General features: G+C 40.9%; 1 protein-coding gene across 1 annotated transcript in view; it reads right to left on the bottom strand.

Annotated features, from left to right (window-relative positions):
- Window positions 1-1,358: 1,358 nt before the first annotated feature.
- UBL3 (ubiquitin like 3) overlaps window positions 1,359-16,058 on the bottom strand; it is a 271,044-nt gene continuing 256,344 nt past the window's right edge. The window contains exon 5 of the mRNA XM_073613366.1: window positions 1,359-3,338. Within this exon, the coding sequence (XP_073469467.1) occupies window positions 3,286-3,338 (53 nt within the window). The 3' untranslated portion in view covers window positions 1,359-3,285. The remainder of the gene's footprint in view (window positions 3,339-16,058) is intronic.

Here is a 16,058-nt window from a genome sequence, read left to right as displayed (position 1 = left end):
ACACTTCTTCAAAGAGTTTAAATGCACGTTTGTATATGCATTTTGCAGGCTTTAGTGTTTTTGCATTAGCCAAAAAAAATAGTTACCAGAAGGTGAGGTAGGTAATCGCTCAAAAAAGCACGTTATGCGTGCAACACAACAATCAGATGTGAATGGACACCGTAGGATATAATAAAGAATTCTCATGTTGAGTGTTGAAGTATTTCTAGAATAGAATGTCATCAACAGACGTCGTCAGGGGCGTCCGATGACAAAAAGCGTAGGGTGGAGCTACGGCATGTGACCTCATCACGCTAGGTATTGTGGTCATCTTGCTGGCTTGAAACTTTTTATTTTGTGACATGCTGAATCTACTTGGATATATGTGAGTGTATACTTTTAAATAAATGTGAAAGCCCATCTTTTACTGCACTATGAAGCACACTCTTTTTCCTCTTTTGATCTGTATGTCCTCTGTGAGTGATTCTTTGCCCTGGAGAAACTGTCTATTAATCTGGAAGTGTGCCTGTCGTGCTAGCTTTAGAGCATTTGGGTCATGGAGTTCAGCCACACCAACATGCTGTATGAGTGCTTTTTGATCGCTTTACTTTGGTGGTCAACATCTGGTGGTAAGAAGCTGCATGCGTTTGTTGGAGGATATGTTTTTTTGACACCATTTTATTAGCTTTGAGCACACTCAAGGTGTTTTCAACTAAACTTCTTATGGGACACTTTTCCAAGAATTCACTTGGAGGACTTTTCTGTTATCTATGTATGTGTTTACATTTAGTGTTACTGAAAGCGCTGCACCTTTATTATAACTGTTATGTTATTTGTTGTCCGCAAATTGTGCTAGTTGCTTTTATGTTTTTGTATCTAAGCGCACATATAATAATTTATTAATTCTTTCATGATCATTGATTTAAAAGTAGCCAGGATTAAGAAGGCTTCATGTACACTACAGCTCCTAAACTTGAGTTTAGGAGCTTTTGGTGTTTTTTTTTTTTGCCAAAGCTCCTAAACTCAACTCCATAAAAGCCTGTGTGTCCATGCATACATAGGCTTTTAGCAGAGTTTAGGAGCTGCTGCAGTTAGGGGAGCTTCAACCTCCCTCATCTGAATGCAGAAGAATCACGTTCAGAATAGGAAAGTTTTGACCACCGACCACAAATTGTGGCGTCATTTTGCCGTGTTTTGTATTTTCCTGCGGCCAAAGTAGGCTATATGTACATGAAGCCTAATGCAAAAGCTTTAGCGGAAAGCCTGAGAACTGACAGCTCACATTCATTTGGCACAAACTACTTTTCACATACTTCAAACTCTTGCTGAAAGTAGATTTTCTATTTGTTGACCAAAGCTCAGACACAGACGTCACAAGATTGTGACAATTTATTTTATTATATACTGTAGCTATACAGGAAAAATCTCATAACAATTCACTATCAATGGGATTACAAAAGTAATCAGCGGGAATTAATTTGCAGAAACAAAAAGAAAAAAATTGCATTGATTTAAATTTTCAACTGATTTTTTTTTCCAGTTTTATATATATAAAAAAATAATCAAAGCAAATACAGTCCCAATTAGAACCACCAGACAACCAACAAAAATGCACTACAATATTATTTTATTTAGTTACAGAAGACTCTATATCAGTACAGTTTGAAGAAAGAAATTTTCCTTAGTCCTATTTACAAATTGTTATCTTCATGTTTTCTTTTTTTTTTTTAAACTGCTCTTTACAAATTTAAGGTCAGATCAGTATGAACAATACGACCGAATGCATACAAAGCATTTTGTCAAAGCTATCTTAATGACCAAAAAAAAAAAATTAGATTACGATAAAAAGATGCAGACTGTCGGGAAAAGAAAAAAATACATGGAACATGATTAACTTTTTGACACCTTCATCCAGTACTGTATTCAGAATGCTAGGTCAACCTGTGACTTTACATGTTCCATAGGCAAAAGCGTTTATAGGTATATTGATCTATTACACTATGCCGATCTATTGTTAGATTCTATAATAATGCATTTTATATATTTTTTTTATTAAATATATTCTACACATATTTGTAATTTCAACCAGGAAGACTTTTCTCCCTAGTGGAAACAATATAAAAACGTTTATATATTTATTATTATTATTTTTTATTTTTTTTACAGTTTAAAATGAAACGTAGCTCCATGCTTTAGTGCTGTGCAAATTCAATATAGTATATCTTTAAATTATGTGAATGAAATGGATAAATTATGTTTTTTCGTCCTGTCGAAATTTTAATACCCTTGCAAGCACTAGTACAAATGCCGGTTACGTAAAGGAATAAAAACAAAGTTCTGTTACTATGGTAGCGAACAGTCTTCTTAATATCTTAGCATAAAATTGGACACTAGATTACGGATGAGTCATTTTTTTGTCACTGAAAACATCACGGTTGGATATTAAAACACAAAGTAGATTAATAAATGACATCTGCTAATATCTCTGCACATTAATAAAGGCTTATGGACTACAGGATACTTGACCCTCCCATATTAAGGCTAGGAAAAGCACTCCTCTCGTAGGCATGGTACAGGTGCGCATGCAAAAAAAATGCTTGAGAGAGAGAGAGAGAGAGAGAGAGAGAGAGAGAGAGAGAGTGCACAGGATAGTACGTTAGACATTACTCCGGCGCCCCCTGCAGAGTGCTTTCAGTTTACAGGCACATTTAAACTTTGTTCCTTGAAAAAGAAACCATAATATTCGCTCTCCTGATACTACCACGAGCCGCTAAGGGCAGTAAATATGTTAGGTAGAAGTCTTCCCAATAATACTTAGATTTCAGTCTGATTTGACAGCCTTGATTTCCAGTGTTACTCGTCCTGTAGGTTGTTGTATTAATATGGCTACAGCTATCAGATGCTGAAGACTGGCTCAAGTGCATTCTGTGTATGGGCAGCCTGAAATCATTGATTCTGGTTTGTATTGTTATGCTGCAGCAAGATTATGATCATTGTTGTAGAAGAGAACAGACCGACTTTTTCCCCTGGAGACTGAGTGGATTAAAATATGGAGATACTAGACATACTACAAAGTTATTTTGTGGGTGGAGGGGGAAGGGAAATAAGAAAACCAAAAAAGAAAGTTCTGGTATGAGAACATCCTTAGTCTCTTCTGATGAAGATTTTAATGAGAGTTTATGTAATCAGTCGTTTAGACAGGATGACAGGGTGTTGTTCTAAGGTTCTCTGAAGCAATGGGTCTCCTCTATTCCAGCAGCATGAAAGACAAAGACTATATTACAACACACGTCGTAGACACGTCATTTACAGAATTACACAGCAATTGCTCTCTCCGGTCTTCTCGCGGTTTCTTTGACCTGCAAGAAAAGGAAAGCAAAGTCAGAGTCATCATCAAACCGCGTGAATAAATAATGGTAGTGAAGATTCTGATGTCCAGAATGCCGAGGAGGATTGGTAAAACATTTTTAAATATTAATAAAACAGGGTTCAGTTTGTTTATCCAAAATCAGAGATCAAACTTTTCTCAATTACCACATCTTACTATAAATTACAACAATGTGAAAAGGTTTGAACAGAATTTTTTTCTTTTGATAAGAGTAGGGAAGGGTTAAAACTCAACATTTTTGGGAGGGCAAGGCTGAGTGCAGCTTGTGAGAAGACACAAATCTTTGCACTCCGGCTGCAGATCCTCTCCCCGGCCAATACACAACCTGCCCTAACCCATACAGCCACCCGCACCTCCCGCTGGTGTGCTTTTCTCCAGCCTGCATATACGAGATGACGTTCTCTTTAGGGAATCTATTATCACTTGCATAACTGATATTTTGAGGCGTGGTGGGTCTTCCCTAAAATGCAGTGTTAGACATTCCACTTTGCTGGTTCAGGCTGCATAAAATTTTGACAGGTAGTATACACTTTACAATGTATATGTATTTGCATATTGATTCAGCCTCTTTTAGAGTGGAGTATATATGATGCTTACTTTTACTGTGTTTGTAAGCTCTAGAACGTTCTGTCAGTTTTCGCCGGGGGAAGTGGGCTTTGTCCCTGCAAAACGAGTCGGAGGCTTTTGTGCGGATTATGCCATCTTACCATCTGGGGATCTGTTCATCGTTAACTGGCAATACATGTTACTGCAGTTCTTTTAGAATCAACACCTATGTGTGAAGGATGTTTCTGGTTTTAAAACGCTTTTAATGTGTTTATACTAATAAAAATTGGAATTTTAACTTGTAGTGTGTTACCTTCAAACTCCCATTAGTCTTCGTTTTGTTAGGGATTTATTTTTCAGTGTCATATATAAAAGGGAGGTACCAGTAAATTAAAGTATGTTGTTGCGCCTATGCGCTTAATAATGTGCATTTAATGATACCAAATTAACATAAAATCAACGTGACTGGGATAATCCTCAATATCCTTGAATATAGTGATAATACAAATAAAAAGTGGATCATATGTTACTGTCAAAACTTTAATACAATACAAACATGCGTGATCAGCATGGCTAAAATATTCCTGAATGCACTTACATCATATCTTATATAGTATATAATACTGCCCAGTGATAGAAAATACAAATGAAAAGTAAATCATAAATCAATGACAAAATACTGATGCAACTCAACAAATTGTCCTTTAAATGAAGCCATAAAAGGTACTACACCATACATAAAGGTGAATCCACAAATCTGTAGTAAAAAGTGCTAGTGCTTCAGTGTCTCCCACCACCTCTCATCCTATGCGCTCACCTCTCCCTTTGACCTCTCTTACTAGGTCAAATCACACTATCCTGTGTGCTGGGACATGAATGGTAGGCACCTCAGGTGTTCTCCTCAGTTCCACTGGGTGTCCTGGTGCTTTATCCTTAACTGGGTATATGGACCTTTAAGATTGTGATTTTCCCCTTGCGGTGGCTCATGCAAAAAAAGGATATGCTCATGGTGTAGTAGTTTCAAATATATATTTATTTAAAAGTAGTAACTTGTAGGTTAAAAACAAACAGCTCCTAAAAACTGACAGCAGGGTTCGGAGGCTTCCGCGTCACTTCCAGTATCAGCAGCGTCACACGGCTCCCCGCTGATCACGCATGTTTGTATTGTATTAGAATTTTGACAGTAACATATGATCCATTTTATTTGTATCATCACAATATATTCAAGGACATTGAGGATTATCCCTGTCACGTTGATTTTAGGTTAATTTGGTATCATGTTTAAATGCACATTATTAAGGGCATAGGCTCAACAACATATACTTTCAACTTATTGATTCACATTGTAGGAACACAATTAGAATGTGCGCAGCCAGCCATCACAAGATACACCACATGAATATTATTTACGAGGTAGTGCGGGATAATCCATCCACTTTCTTAATATCCTTATGTGGTAGACATCAAATCATGTGAACAAGAGATTGCCCTGTTGCAGTCTCCTTCCCATCCTTTATTCTAGTGCATGCAAGAACAAGGAGGATGGAGTGGCACTGGATCCTTTAACTTTACTTTTTGCGGTTTTGTGTCCAGTATGGCAGATTTCCCTTCACTTCCTGTCCTGGAGATTCAACAGGATATGAGAGGAAAGCTCTCGCTCCCTTTAAGACTGTTGTCACTGAAATAAATGCCATCATTTGAACATTTATCCTCACCACTTGTTCTTGTGACAACTGTATCATTTGGGATGCTGGACAGAGAATCCTCCCACTCAATAGGAGAATTTTCCAGCATGTACAGTGTCTTGCAAAAGTATTCAACCCCCTTGGCCTTTTACCTATTTTGTTACATTACAGCCTTTAGATCATTTTTAAAAAATATAAATTATATGTGATGGATCAGAACACAATAGTCTAAGTTGGTGAAGTAAAATTAGAAAAATATATACATAAAACATTTTTTCAGAAATAAAAAACTGATAATTGGCATGTGTGGATGTATTCACCCCCTTTGTTATGAAGCCCAAAAAAGGTCTGGTGCAACCAATTACCTTCAGAAGTCACATAATTAGTGAAATGATGTCCACCTGTGTGCAATCTAAGTGTCATATGATCCGTCATTACACATACACACCTTTTTGAAAGGCCCCAGAGGCTGCAACACCTAAGCAAGCCGCACCACTAACCAAACACTGCCATGAAGACCAAGGAACTCTCCAAACAAGTAAGGGACAATTTTGTTAAGAAGTACAAGTCAGAGTTAGGTTATAAAAAAAAAATCCAAATCTTTGATGATCCCTAGGAGCACCATCAAATCTATCATAGCTAAATGGAAAGAACATGGCACAACAGCAAACCTGCCAAGAGACGGCCGCACACCAAAACTCACGGACTGGGCAAGGAGAGCATTAATCAGAGAGGCAGCACAGAGACCTAAGGTAACCCTGGAGGAGCTGCAGAGTTCCACAGCAGAGACTGGAGTAGCTGTACATAGGGCGACAATAAGCTGTACGCTTCATAGAGTTGGGCTTTATGGCAGAGTGACCAGAAGAAAGTCATTCCTTTGAGCAAAAAACAAAATGGCACGTTTTGAGTTTGCGAAAAGGCATGCGGGAGTCTCCCAAAATGTATGGAGGAAGGTGCTCTGGTCTCATGAGACTAAAATTGAACTTGTTGGCCACCAAAGAAAACGCTATGTCTAGCGCAAACCCAACACATCATCCAAAGAACACAATCCCCACAGTGAAACATGGTGGTGGCAGCATCATGCTGTGGGGATGTTTTTCAGCAGTCGAGACTGAGAAACTGGTCGGAGTTGAGGGAAAGATGGATTGTGCTAAATACAGGGATATTCTTGAGCAAAACCTGTACCACTCTGTGTGTGATTTGAGGCTAGGACGGAGGTTCACCTTCCAGCAGGACACTGACCCCAAACACACTGCTAAAGCAACACTTGAGTGGTTTAAGGAGAAACATGTAAATGTGTTGGAATGGCCTAGTCAAAGCCCAGATGTCAATCCAATAGAAAATCTGTGGTCAGACATAAAGATTGCTGTTCACAAGCGCAAACCATCCAACTTGAAGGAGCTGGAGCAGTTTTGTAAGGAGGAATGGGCAAAAATCCCAGTGGTAAGATGTTGGCTCTACAAAGTATTGACTTTAGGGGGGTGAATAGTTATACACATTGACTTTTTCTGTTATTTTGTCCTATTTGTTGTTTGCTTCACAATAAAAAAAAATATCATCTGCAAAGTTGTGGGCATGTTCTGTAAATTAAATGATGCAAATCCTCAAACAATCCATGTTAATTCCAGGTTGTGAGGCAACAAAAAATGCCAAATGCAAGGCACTGTATACAGACAGCAATAAACATGTAGGTTGAAAAAATCAAAAGCGGTTACTGAAAAGCGAACCAAAAAGGTTTTGTGTTTTTAATAAAAATAATATACATTCTGCCCAAGAATGGCTTGTTGTGGTCCCCAATTCAAAGTTCTGCTCCTCATTACCAACTACCTTATCCGCCTCTGTTTTTACTGGCTTTACTATTTATGATGATTTTGTATGCCTCACCTGAGTGGTGAATGTCATAGTTTAAAGAGTAACTGCACTTTTGTTTTATAGGTGTGTTTCAGAGGAACAGATACTGCTAGAGAGACAAACTTACACTGCTGAATAATGTGATTTTTGTACTCCCCGTAAAATCAATTTCTCTGAGTTCGGACACAGCGCCTCTTTATCTTGACCATTGGGTTATTTCGCCTCTGCAGGAATAGGACTAGGCAGAACAAAAAACACCTGGCTACGCCCATGGGCTGTCCTCAGTCAGTATATAACCCCCTCCCTGCTCTTGGTATTCAGTTTAGTAGCAAGAAGTAATAGAAGTATCAAAAACTCCATAGAGAGGTGGGTGCTGTGTCCGTCAAACTCACAGAAATGGATTTTACGGTGAGTACAAAAATCCCATTTTCTCTTTCGTTCATCGACGGACACAGCGCCTCCTTAATCTTGACCACCGGGACGTCCAAAAGCAGTGCCGAAGAAAAATGAGGGGCGGGCAGAATAACCCAAGGCTAACAACAAGAGCCTTAACTGGGTCACAGGAGCCCCATCTTCAATAAAAAATGTTAAAAGAATAAACACACCTCAAGAGGGAACCCCCCTCTTAAACAGCAGCCTGCAAAACCTTACGGTCAAAAGAAGCATCCACATATGCCAAAATATCTACTTTATAGAATTTAGTGAAGGTATGAACTGACGATCAAATGGCCACCTTGCAAACCTGTGATATTGACGCTTGATGACGGAAGGCCCAAGAAATACTAAGCGTCCGAGTAGAATGCGCCGTTGAATCGCACAAATCACATCCAAGGTATGCAAAGCAAATTCCTTGGGATGACCAGGCTTGGGACACAAGGACAGCAACACAATGTCCTCATTCAAATGAAAGTCAGGGACAACCTTGGGCAGAAATGACAGGGACGCGGAACTACTTTACCCCTATGGAGTACTAAATAGGGACTATGACAGGATAATGCCGCCAACTCCGAAACACTGCGGGCCGAGGTAGTGGCCACCAGGAATGCCACCTTCTGGGACAACGTAGGTAAGGGAATCTTCCGAATAATCTCGAATGGAGGTTTCTGGAGAACCGATAGCGCTAAGTTTAAATCCCATGGCGACAAAAGAGACTGTACAGGCGGAGCCACATGCCGGACTCCTTGAATGAAGGTATGAACTAAAAAGAGTGAGTGGCTGGGGGTCGTTGAAAGAAGACTGCTAAGGCAGACACCTGGCCCTTGATGGTGCGCAAAGCCAACTTCTGCTTAACGCCCTGTCGAAGAAAAGCTAAGATCCCAGCCACAGAAAAGGATCGAGGATGAAAGCCAATCGACTCACACCAAGAAATGTATGCTTTCCACCTACGATGGTATATCTCTTACTAGAAGTCGACTTCCTCCCCTTCACCATAGTAGGGATCACTGATCCCGACAGACCTATCTCTCAGTACCTGGATTTCAATGGCTAGGCCATTAAAACCAGTTACTGTAAGGCAGGATGGAAGCTCAGCCCTTGGTACAACTGGTCCTCTTTTAGAGGTAGCTTCCAAGGAACGTTTACGGCCACCAGAGGACTTTCGCCCTCAGTCCTTCACAGGCACCGCAGTGGCACTAGGACGACTGTGGCATCTACCAGAGGAACTCGCGAGATTGCCATGGGCCTCAGTTACTTCCCGTTGAACTGAACCTGCTGAAGGGGCCGACGTTTGTAAAGAAAAACTACTAACCTGGTCAGCATTCACTCCAATGTCAGACCCAGGCAGCCCAATTTCCTGGACAGTAGTTCGGACATCACCTGAACCCTTACAGGAATTATACCCACACAAGGAGACACAGGCCTCCCGAAGTAGACAAATTCTGTCCCCCTTCTTTGGTACCCCCAAAAGATTCAATTCGTGGACCCCCTTGACGCTCACAAAGGAGGCTCATAAACCTGGAAACCAGCGAAGATTTCCCCCACCCCAGCAATGGGTGAGGGCAGACCTTCATGCTGAAGGAGTCTTGTCAGTGAAGCCTGCTCTAGGATTACGAGACCAAGATTGCTTGGAACGTCCCAGGGAAGACTTGAGAGATCTGTTTCCTTTATCTGCAGTCCCGGGAGCCCGGAGGAATTTCTTATGGGCTGAGAAGGAAGGCCCCCGTCTGCGACGAGGCTCCTTCCCTTTCCTAGATTGAGGCAGGAAGGTACTCTTCCCCTGTGACACCCTTAATAATGTCATCCAGGGTAGCCCCAAACAGGCGATCGCCTTGAAAGGGCAGATCAATGAGAGCTTTTTTAAGGGCTTGGTCTGCCGACCAATTCTTAAGCCACAGCACACGTCTAATCACCACCGCTGAAACAGAAAGCTTGGATAGTACAGGAGCTGCTACCAAGGCTGCATCACAAATATACTGCAGCTCATGGACCAACTGGTCCGCTAAATCAACATAAGCAGCAGGAACCTGCTCACTACCCAGACCCTGGCGCAAAAGCTTGGCCCATTCAGTTAGGGTCTGTGACACCAGGGCCGAGGCCAAAATTGGACGCAATGCCGACCCAGCCATAGTAAACGTGATGTGTGCCACAGCCTCCGCTTTCCTGTTAGCCAGGTCCTTAAAGGACGGGGATTCCTCTACTGGGATCATGGTTGCTTTCTTCAACCTGGAAACAAGAGGGTCCACCAGTGGTGGGGCAGTCCACTTTTTCAAAAGTGATTCTTCAAAGGGGTAGCGTACTGAGAAACGTTTGGTGACCACAAAGGGTGACTTTGGTTGTTCCCATTCCTTATAGGTAAACCTATTAAAATAAGGCAGATAAGGAAACACCCGTGGTGTGCGAGGTGACTTATGCGTACCAAAGGACACAGCCACATGCCCCATCTTTTTTAGAGTCTCCTGCACCGCAGTAACAAGCGTGTCCACCTGCGCTTTTTAACTCGCTACTGAGACCGCAGAGGACTCATCCTCACTATCGGACGGGTCAGGGGGCGATATATTAATCCCCCCTGGATGGGCCACGTCCCCGGCGGCATCAGGCTCAGCATCAGATGAGACAGACTTAGCAGAGGAAGGCGGGGGACACTTCCTCCTGAGTCTTTGCCCACACACTACTTCCACCCGAGATATCAACGACTCGAGGACTGCTGTCAGTGCAGGCATGGGTAGCTGAGCTTTCTGAGGAACCTGCCACCTCCATGAGGGGATCAGTAGGTGAGATGTGACCCTAAGACTTCATAGGGAAGAAAACCCTGTAGTGGCACCACTAAGGTAAACCCAATGGCCAGGGTACCTACTGTATCAGCAGAGAGGGAGATACACAAGGACCCCCAAAGACTCACGGATCTAGATTATCCAGCCCGTCGTCCAGCTTGGTAGTTGATTGCAGATCTTCCAGAAGAAAATGCATGGAAGAAAGGGGCAAAAAGTAAAATTTGCTAGGACCAAAAGATCCTAGCAAGGAGCTAGGTCCTTACTCCTGACAAGACAGAAATAAACTGAATACCTAGAGCAGGGAGGGGGTTATATACTGACTGAGGACAGCCCATGGGCGTAGCCATGTGTTTTTTGATCTGCCTAGTCTTATTCCTGCAGAGGTGATATAACCCAATGGTCAAGATTAAGGAGGCGCTGTGTCCGTCGATGAACAAAAGAGACATTTTTTTTTTTTAATTATTTGTCTTCAGTTCTACTTTAAACAAGTATCTCCTGCTACTGTAGCAATATAGATGGGAATCTTGCAGGGTAATATTTAGAAAGTTCATATATAGCCCTAAAATATCGACAACTGGTAGTACACACACACCGATCAGCTATTATATTATGGCCACTGACAGGTAAAGTGAATAACATTGATTATCTCATTACAATGGCACCTGAGAATGGGTGGGATAAATTAGGCAGCAAGTGAACATTTTTCCCCTGAAGTTGATGAGTTGAAAGCAGAAAAAAAATGGACAAGTGTAAGGATTTAAAGTGGATGTAAACCCTCCATATATACTTAGTACCTTAGTGAAGGGAACTGCTTCAGAAGATACACAGGGATGAAACAATTCTCCCTATATAAGTTTTACATGTATATCTTCTGTCTTCACCTTGATATACTGTTTAGAAAGTTCCTGGTTCCCCTGTAGGAGGAGATCATTCCTAGCCTAAGAGAATTTGAGAAAGCTGCCTGGAGGAAAGGCACACGCCCTCCTCCCCACACACGCAAAGCTTGCCTGTGTATGGTCTAGCTGGCTGCTAATCTATTTATAGCAACCTCCTCAGACAAACACTTCTATCTCCTGGCCTTGGAGAGTTCAATGATGCAGGACAAAGCTACGAGACACGGAGCTTTGAAGAGAGCTAACAAAACACTACAGATATATGTGCCCAGCTCACATTTAATGAATCAGGTTTACATCCACTTTAAGCAACTTTGACAACAGCCAACTTATAAATGGTTAGATGACCGGATCAGAGCATCTCCAAAACTGCAGCTCTTGTAGGATGTTCCTGATCTGCTGTGGACAGCACCTACCAAAGTGCTCTAATAAAGGAAAACCAGTGAGCTGGTGACAGGTTCATAGGTGACCAAACTATAAAAGGTAAAAAAGGAATCCTACATTATTGGTTAGTGAACCATAGAGGTAAACTGACCCACCGATTCGCCCTTAGGGCGGAATATCTCCCAGAAAGCGTGCAGCCTAGGACATAAAAGGGGGGAGGGTTAAAAGGTAACCCTAAGAAACAATCAAGGGAGATCAGCCACGGTATATGAATTAATAGAAGCTTTATTGGTGAAGTACAAAATTATTCACAGTGTTCCAATCCAGGCGGAACAAACCTACCCTGGTTGGATAATGTTCATGTAATTTACAAAAAGACTCATGAATCACTAATAAAATCACATGTAATAAGACAATATTGTCACAATTTAAGAAGTGCTAATACATGAACCCTACTATATCAAGACTAATACCAAAGACCAGGAGGAAAAATGGACTTGAAAAGAAAATTAGTTTCCCAAGGGTGACACCAAAGGTAATTGTAGCAAAGGTGTCTCCAGCGATCTGCTGTTTTCTGTGATTGACTGGTATATGTCATTAAATATGCATTAGTTAAAGATGATTAACATCCTATTGGCTGATTCAGTCAAGCTTGAAGCTGGATCAAGGGAAACAATGTATAGTAACAAAGTATAGGTGTTTATCAAAATGTATACGGTCTCATGTAGATGACAATTAGACTGATATCACTACAGCGGAGGAATCATCAATAGCAGAATATGTAGCACTTGGCTCATCTGTTGGCTACAAAGTATGAATTGTATCCACCGATAAACAAAGCCTTAAACCTGCTGCATACATCAAAACAGGAATGTAATTGAACAATATTGGTCCGTGTATGGGCATCTTACCCCGATTGTATCGCAGTTACAGGTCTCTGTATGTCCAGGATGGATTTTCAGATTCAATCTGCCGAGATGTCCTTTGGATCAGTTGATGATTTTGGGCTGTAGTTTTGATTCGGTTAGTGTCCATAATTGTAGCCGTTGTATCATAAAAAGATAATGCCTAAAACTGGTGGTTTTTAGGGAGAGGATTCAATCATCCCAGGCATAGTGCAGGACACATGCAGAGACAGTGCCTGTGGAGTACGGCTTGGATAGTCCAAATAGCCTCCAGGTAGATAGTGAATGTCAGATGAGCTGTTTAATCAGTCCAAACCTCCAGCGTGAAACGCGTAGACGGAGGGTAGTGCTAACATGCCCCCACATATCTCGATGACTCCCAAGTCCGAGCGATAAGGCTGCTATTGATGATTTCTCCGCTGTAGTGATATCAGTCTAATTGTCATCTACATGAGACCGTATACATTTTGATAAACACCTATACTATGGACATTTGACACAACACATCCGGAAATTTTTACTTTTGGGTGTTTACATTGTTTCCCTTGATCCAGCTTCAAACTTGACTGAATCAACCAATAGGATGTTAATCATCTTTAACTAATGCATATTTAATGACATATACCAGTCAATCACAGAAAACAGCAGATCTCTGCAGTTAATTGAAAGCTGGAGACACCTTTGCTTCAATTACCTTTGGTGTCACCCTTGGGAAACTCATTTTCTCTTCAAGTCTATTTTTCCTCCTGGTCTTCGGTATTAGTCTTGATATAGTAGGGTTCATGTATTAGCGCTTTTTAAATTGTGACAATATTGTCTTATTACATGTGATTTTATTAGTGATTCATGAATTTTTTGCAAATTACATGAACATTATCCAACCAGGGTAGGGTTGTTCTGCCTGGATTGGAACTCTGTCAATAACTTTGTACTTCACCAATAAAGCTTCTATTAATTAATTCATATACAGTGGCTGATCTCCCTTGATTGTTTCTTAGGGTTACCTTTTAACCCCCCCCTCCTTTTATTTTATAGGTGACAAAGGCTATTTAATGCACATGGGGAGCAAAAGCTGGCCTGTATATTCCAATCCAATAGAAGAGCTACTGTGGGTCAAACTGCTGAAATGGTAACTCTGGTTTCAATAGAAAGGGGTCAGAACACGCAGTGCATCACAGTTTGATGTGTATGGTGCTGCGTAGCCGCAGACTGGTCAGGGTAACCGCACTGACCCATGTCCATAGCCAAAAGCACCTACAATGGACACGTGAGCATCAGAAGTGGACTGGAGCTATGGAAGAAGGGGTCTTTGAGGTGTTGACTTGGCCTCTTTTCAGTATCCTGTGTCAGGTGCAGAAACCTAGTGATTTGTGAGGATAAGATACAACTGGCAAAGTGTGGTCTGTTTGGGCTTTACATGGGAATGGAGTACTGGCTGTCTATACGGAGACAGGCCCCCTTATGTGGATGCAAAATACTGAACCTCTAGTGACTTCATGATATAATATGGAATGACTAGTCCTGGTTTCACTGGATATGAACCCGTTGGTGGGCATCTTAGCCTATTGGCAAGCTGTGAGGACGGATTCATCTCTTCCCTGCCTTTTGGTCCCCGTTTATGCCCCCCCCACAGGCTGAGACTATCCGACTTGCTCTCCTACAATATCTATGTGTTTTTAATTAAGATATTTTCTACTGGATAACTGTTATAAGTGAATATTTTAAACTGAAGAAGCAGTACTTAACTGCAAAACTTGTTATTGAATCAGCACACTTGATGTAATTTCTTTTACCTGATTTTATCTATGGACCAAGATTTGTATAGGTTTTTAATGTTATATTAAATTTCTGTGCAATTAAATTCATGATACTTTATATGATTTTTGGTGTACCTTGTAAGATTATATAAATACCAGTAGGCTACCCTTGAACACCCATTTTCTTTTTTCTCTGTCTTTATTTTTGGGTTGGTTACCTCCCGGTACAGATATTTTTTTGACGCCTGCAACCCCCCCCCCCCCCCCCACTGCTTACCTTACCTTGGCAGTCCCACTATATACAGTATCTCTCACATTTTTGTAAATATTTTATTATATCTTCCATGTGACAGCACTGAAGAAATGACACTTTGCTACAATGTAAAGTAGTGAGTGTACAGCTTGTAGAACAGTGTAAATTTGCTGCTCCCTCAAAATAACTCAACACACAGCCATGAATGTCTAAACCGCTGGCAACAAAAGTGAGTACACAAAAGTGGCCACACAAAATATTGACACTTTGGGCCCAATTTGGACATATTCACTTAGGGGTGTATTCATATTTGTTGCCAGCGGTTTAGACATTAATGGCTGTGTGAAGAGTTATTTTGAGGGGACAGCAAATTTACACTGTTATACAAGTTGTACACTCACTACTTTACACTGTAGAAAAGTGTAATTTCTTCAGTGTTGTCACATGAAAAGATAAAAAATATTTACAAAAATGTGAGGGATGTACTCACTTTTGTGAGATACTGTGTGTGCACACATATATATTGTTACCCTGAAAAATCTGTATTTAAGATTTTTCATATCGCATAGATATGATGTGGGTTAAATAAGAGTTCTTTTCGACCAAGAGTGAAAGCTTCAAATATAATAACATTTATTAGGACGCAGTTGAAAGTTTAGCTAATACACATTCATCTATCTATCGTCTTACACCAAGGAAGAAAATATTAGGTTGAAATAAAGTATTTACATGAAGGAATACAGGGTATATTCCTCAATACAGTAATCTACACACATATTTAGTTACAAGTAAAAGGGCATTCCTTTCCCATAATTACCCATCCTTACCAAACTTCCTTTCAGCTTGCTGGTCTATCAGAAAGAGAGCGAGTTACCTCCCCTTTGCTCTGAGTATATCAAACCAGGCTGATGTCTCATTGGTTGGCCTAGCTTGGATCATGATTGGAGGGCTTACTCCATAAGTCGGCCCCCTTTCATGCCAATCCTTGTGACTATGTTGGCCAAGTGAGTTAATTGCATTTCCCCAGGAAGTTAGGTCCAATGCATATCCCAGCATGGGACCCTTTTAAAGGAGTAGGTGTAAAACAATGGAATTGGCTTTCCATTGTTTGTATATACAAGCCTTGGCCCACATTCTCTGCTCTTAGCAAAAGCTTAAATAAAACCCTTTTTAGCCCGGCTTTCATAGGTGCCAGCTAAATTAAATAT

Source organism: Aquarana catesbeiana, linkage group LG02 (assembly GCF_042186555.1).
Source record: "Aquarana catesbeiana isolate 2022-GZ linkage group LG02, ASM4218655v1, whole genome shotgun sequence".
NCBI lineage: Eukaryota > Metazoa > Chordata > Amphibia > Anura > Ranidae > Aquarana > Aquarana catesbeiana.
This window is presented reverse-complemented; position numbering and strand designations above follow the sequence as displayed.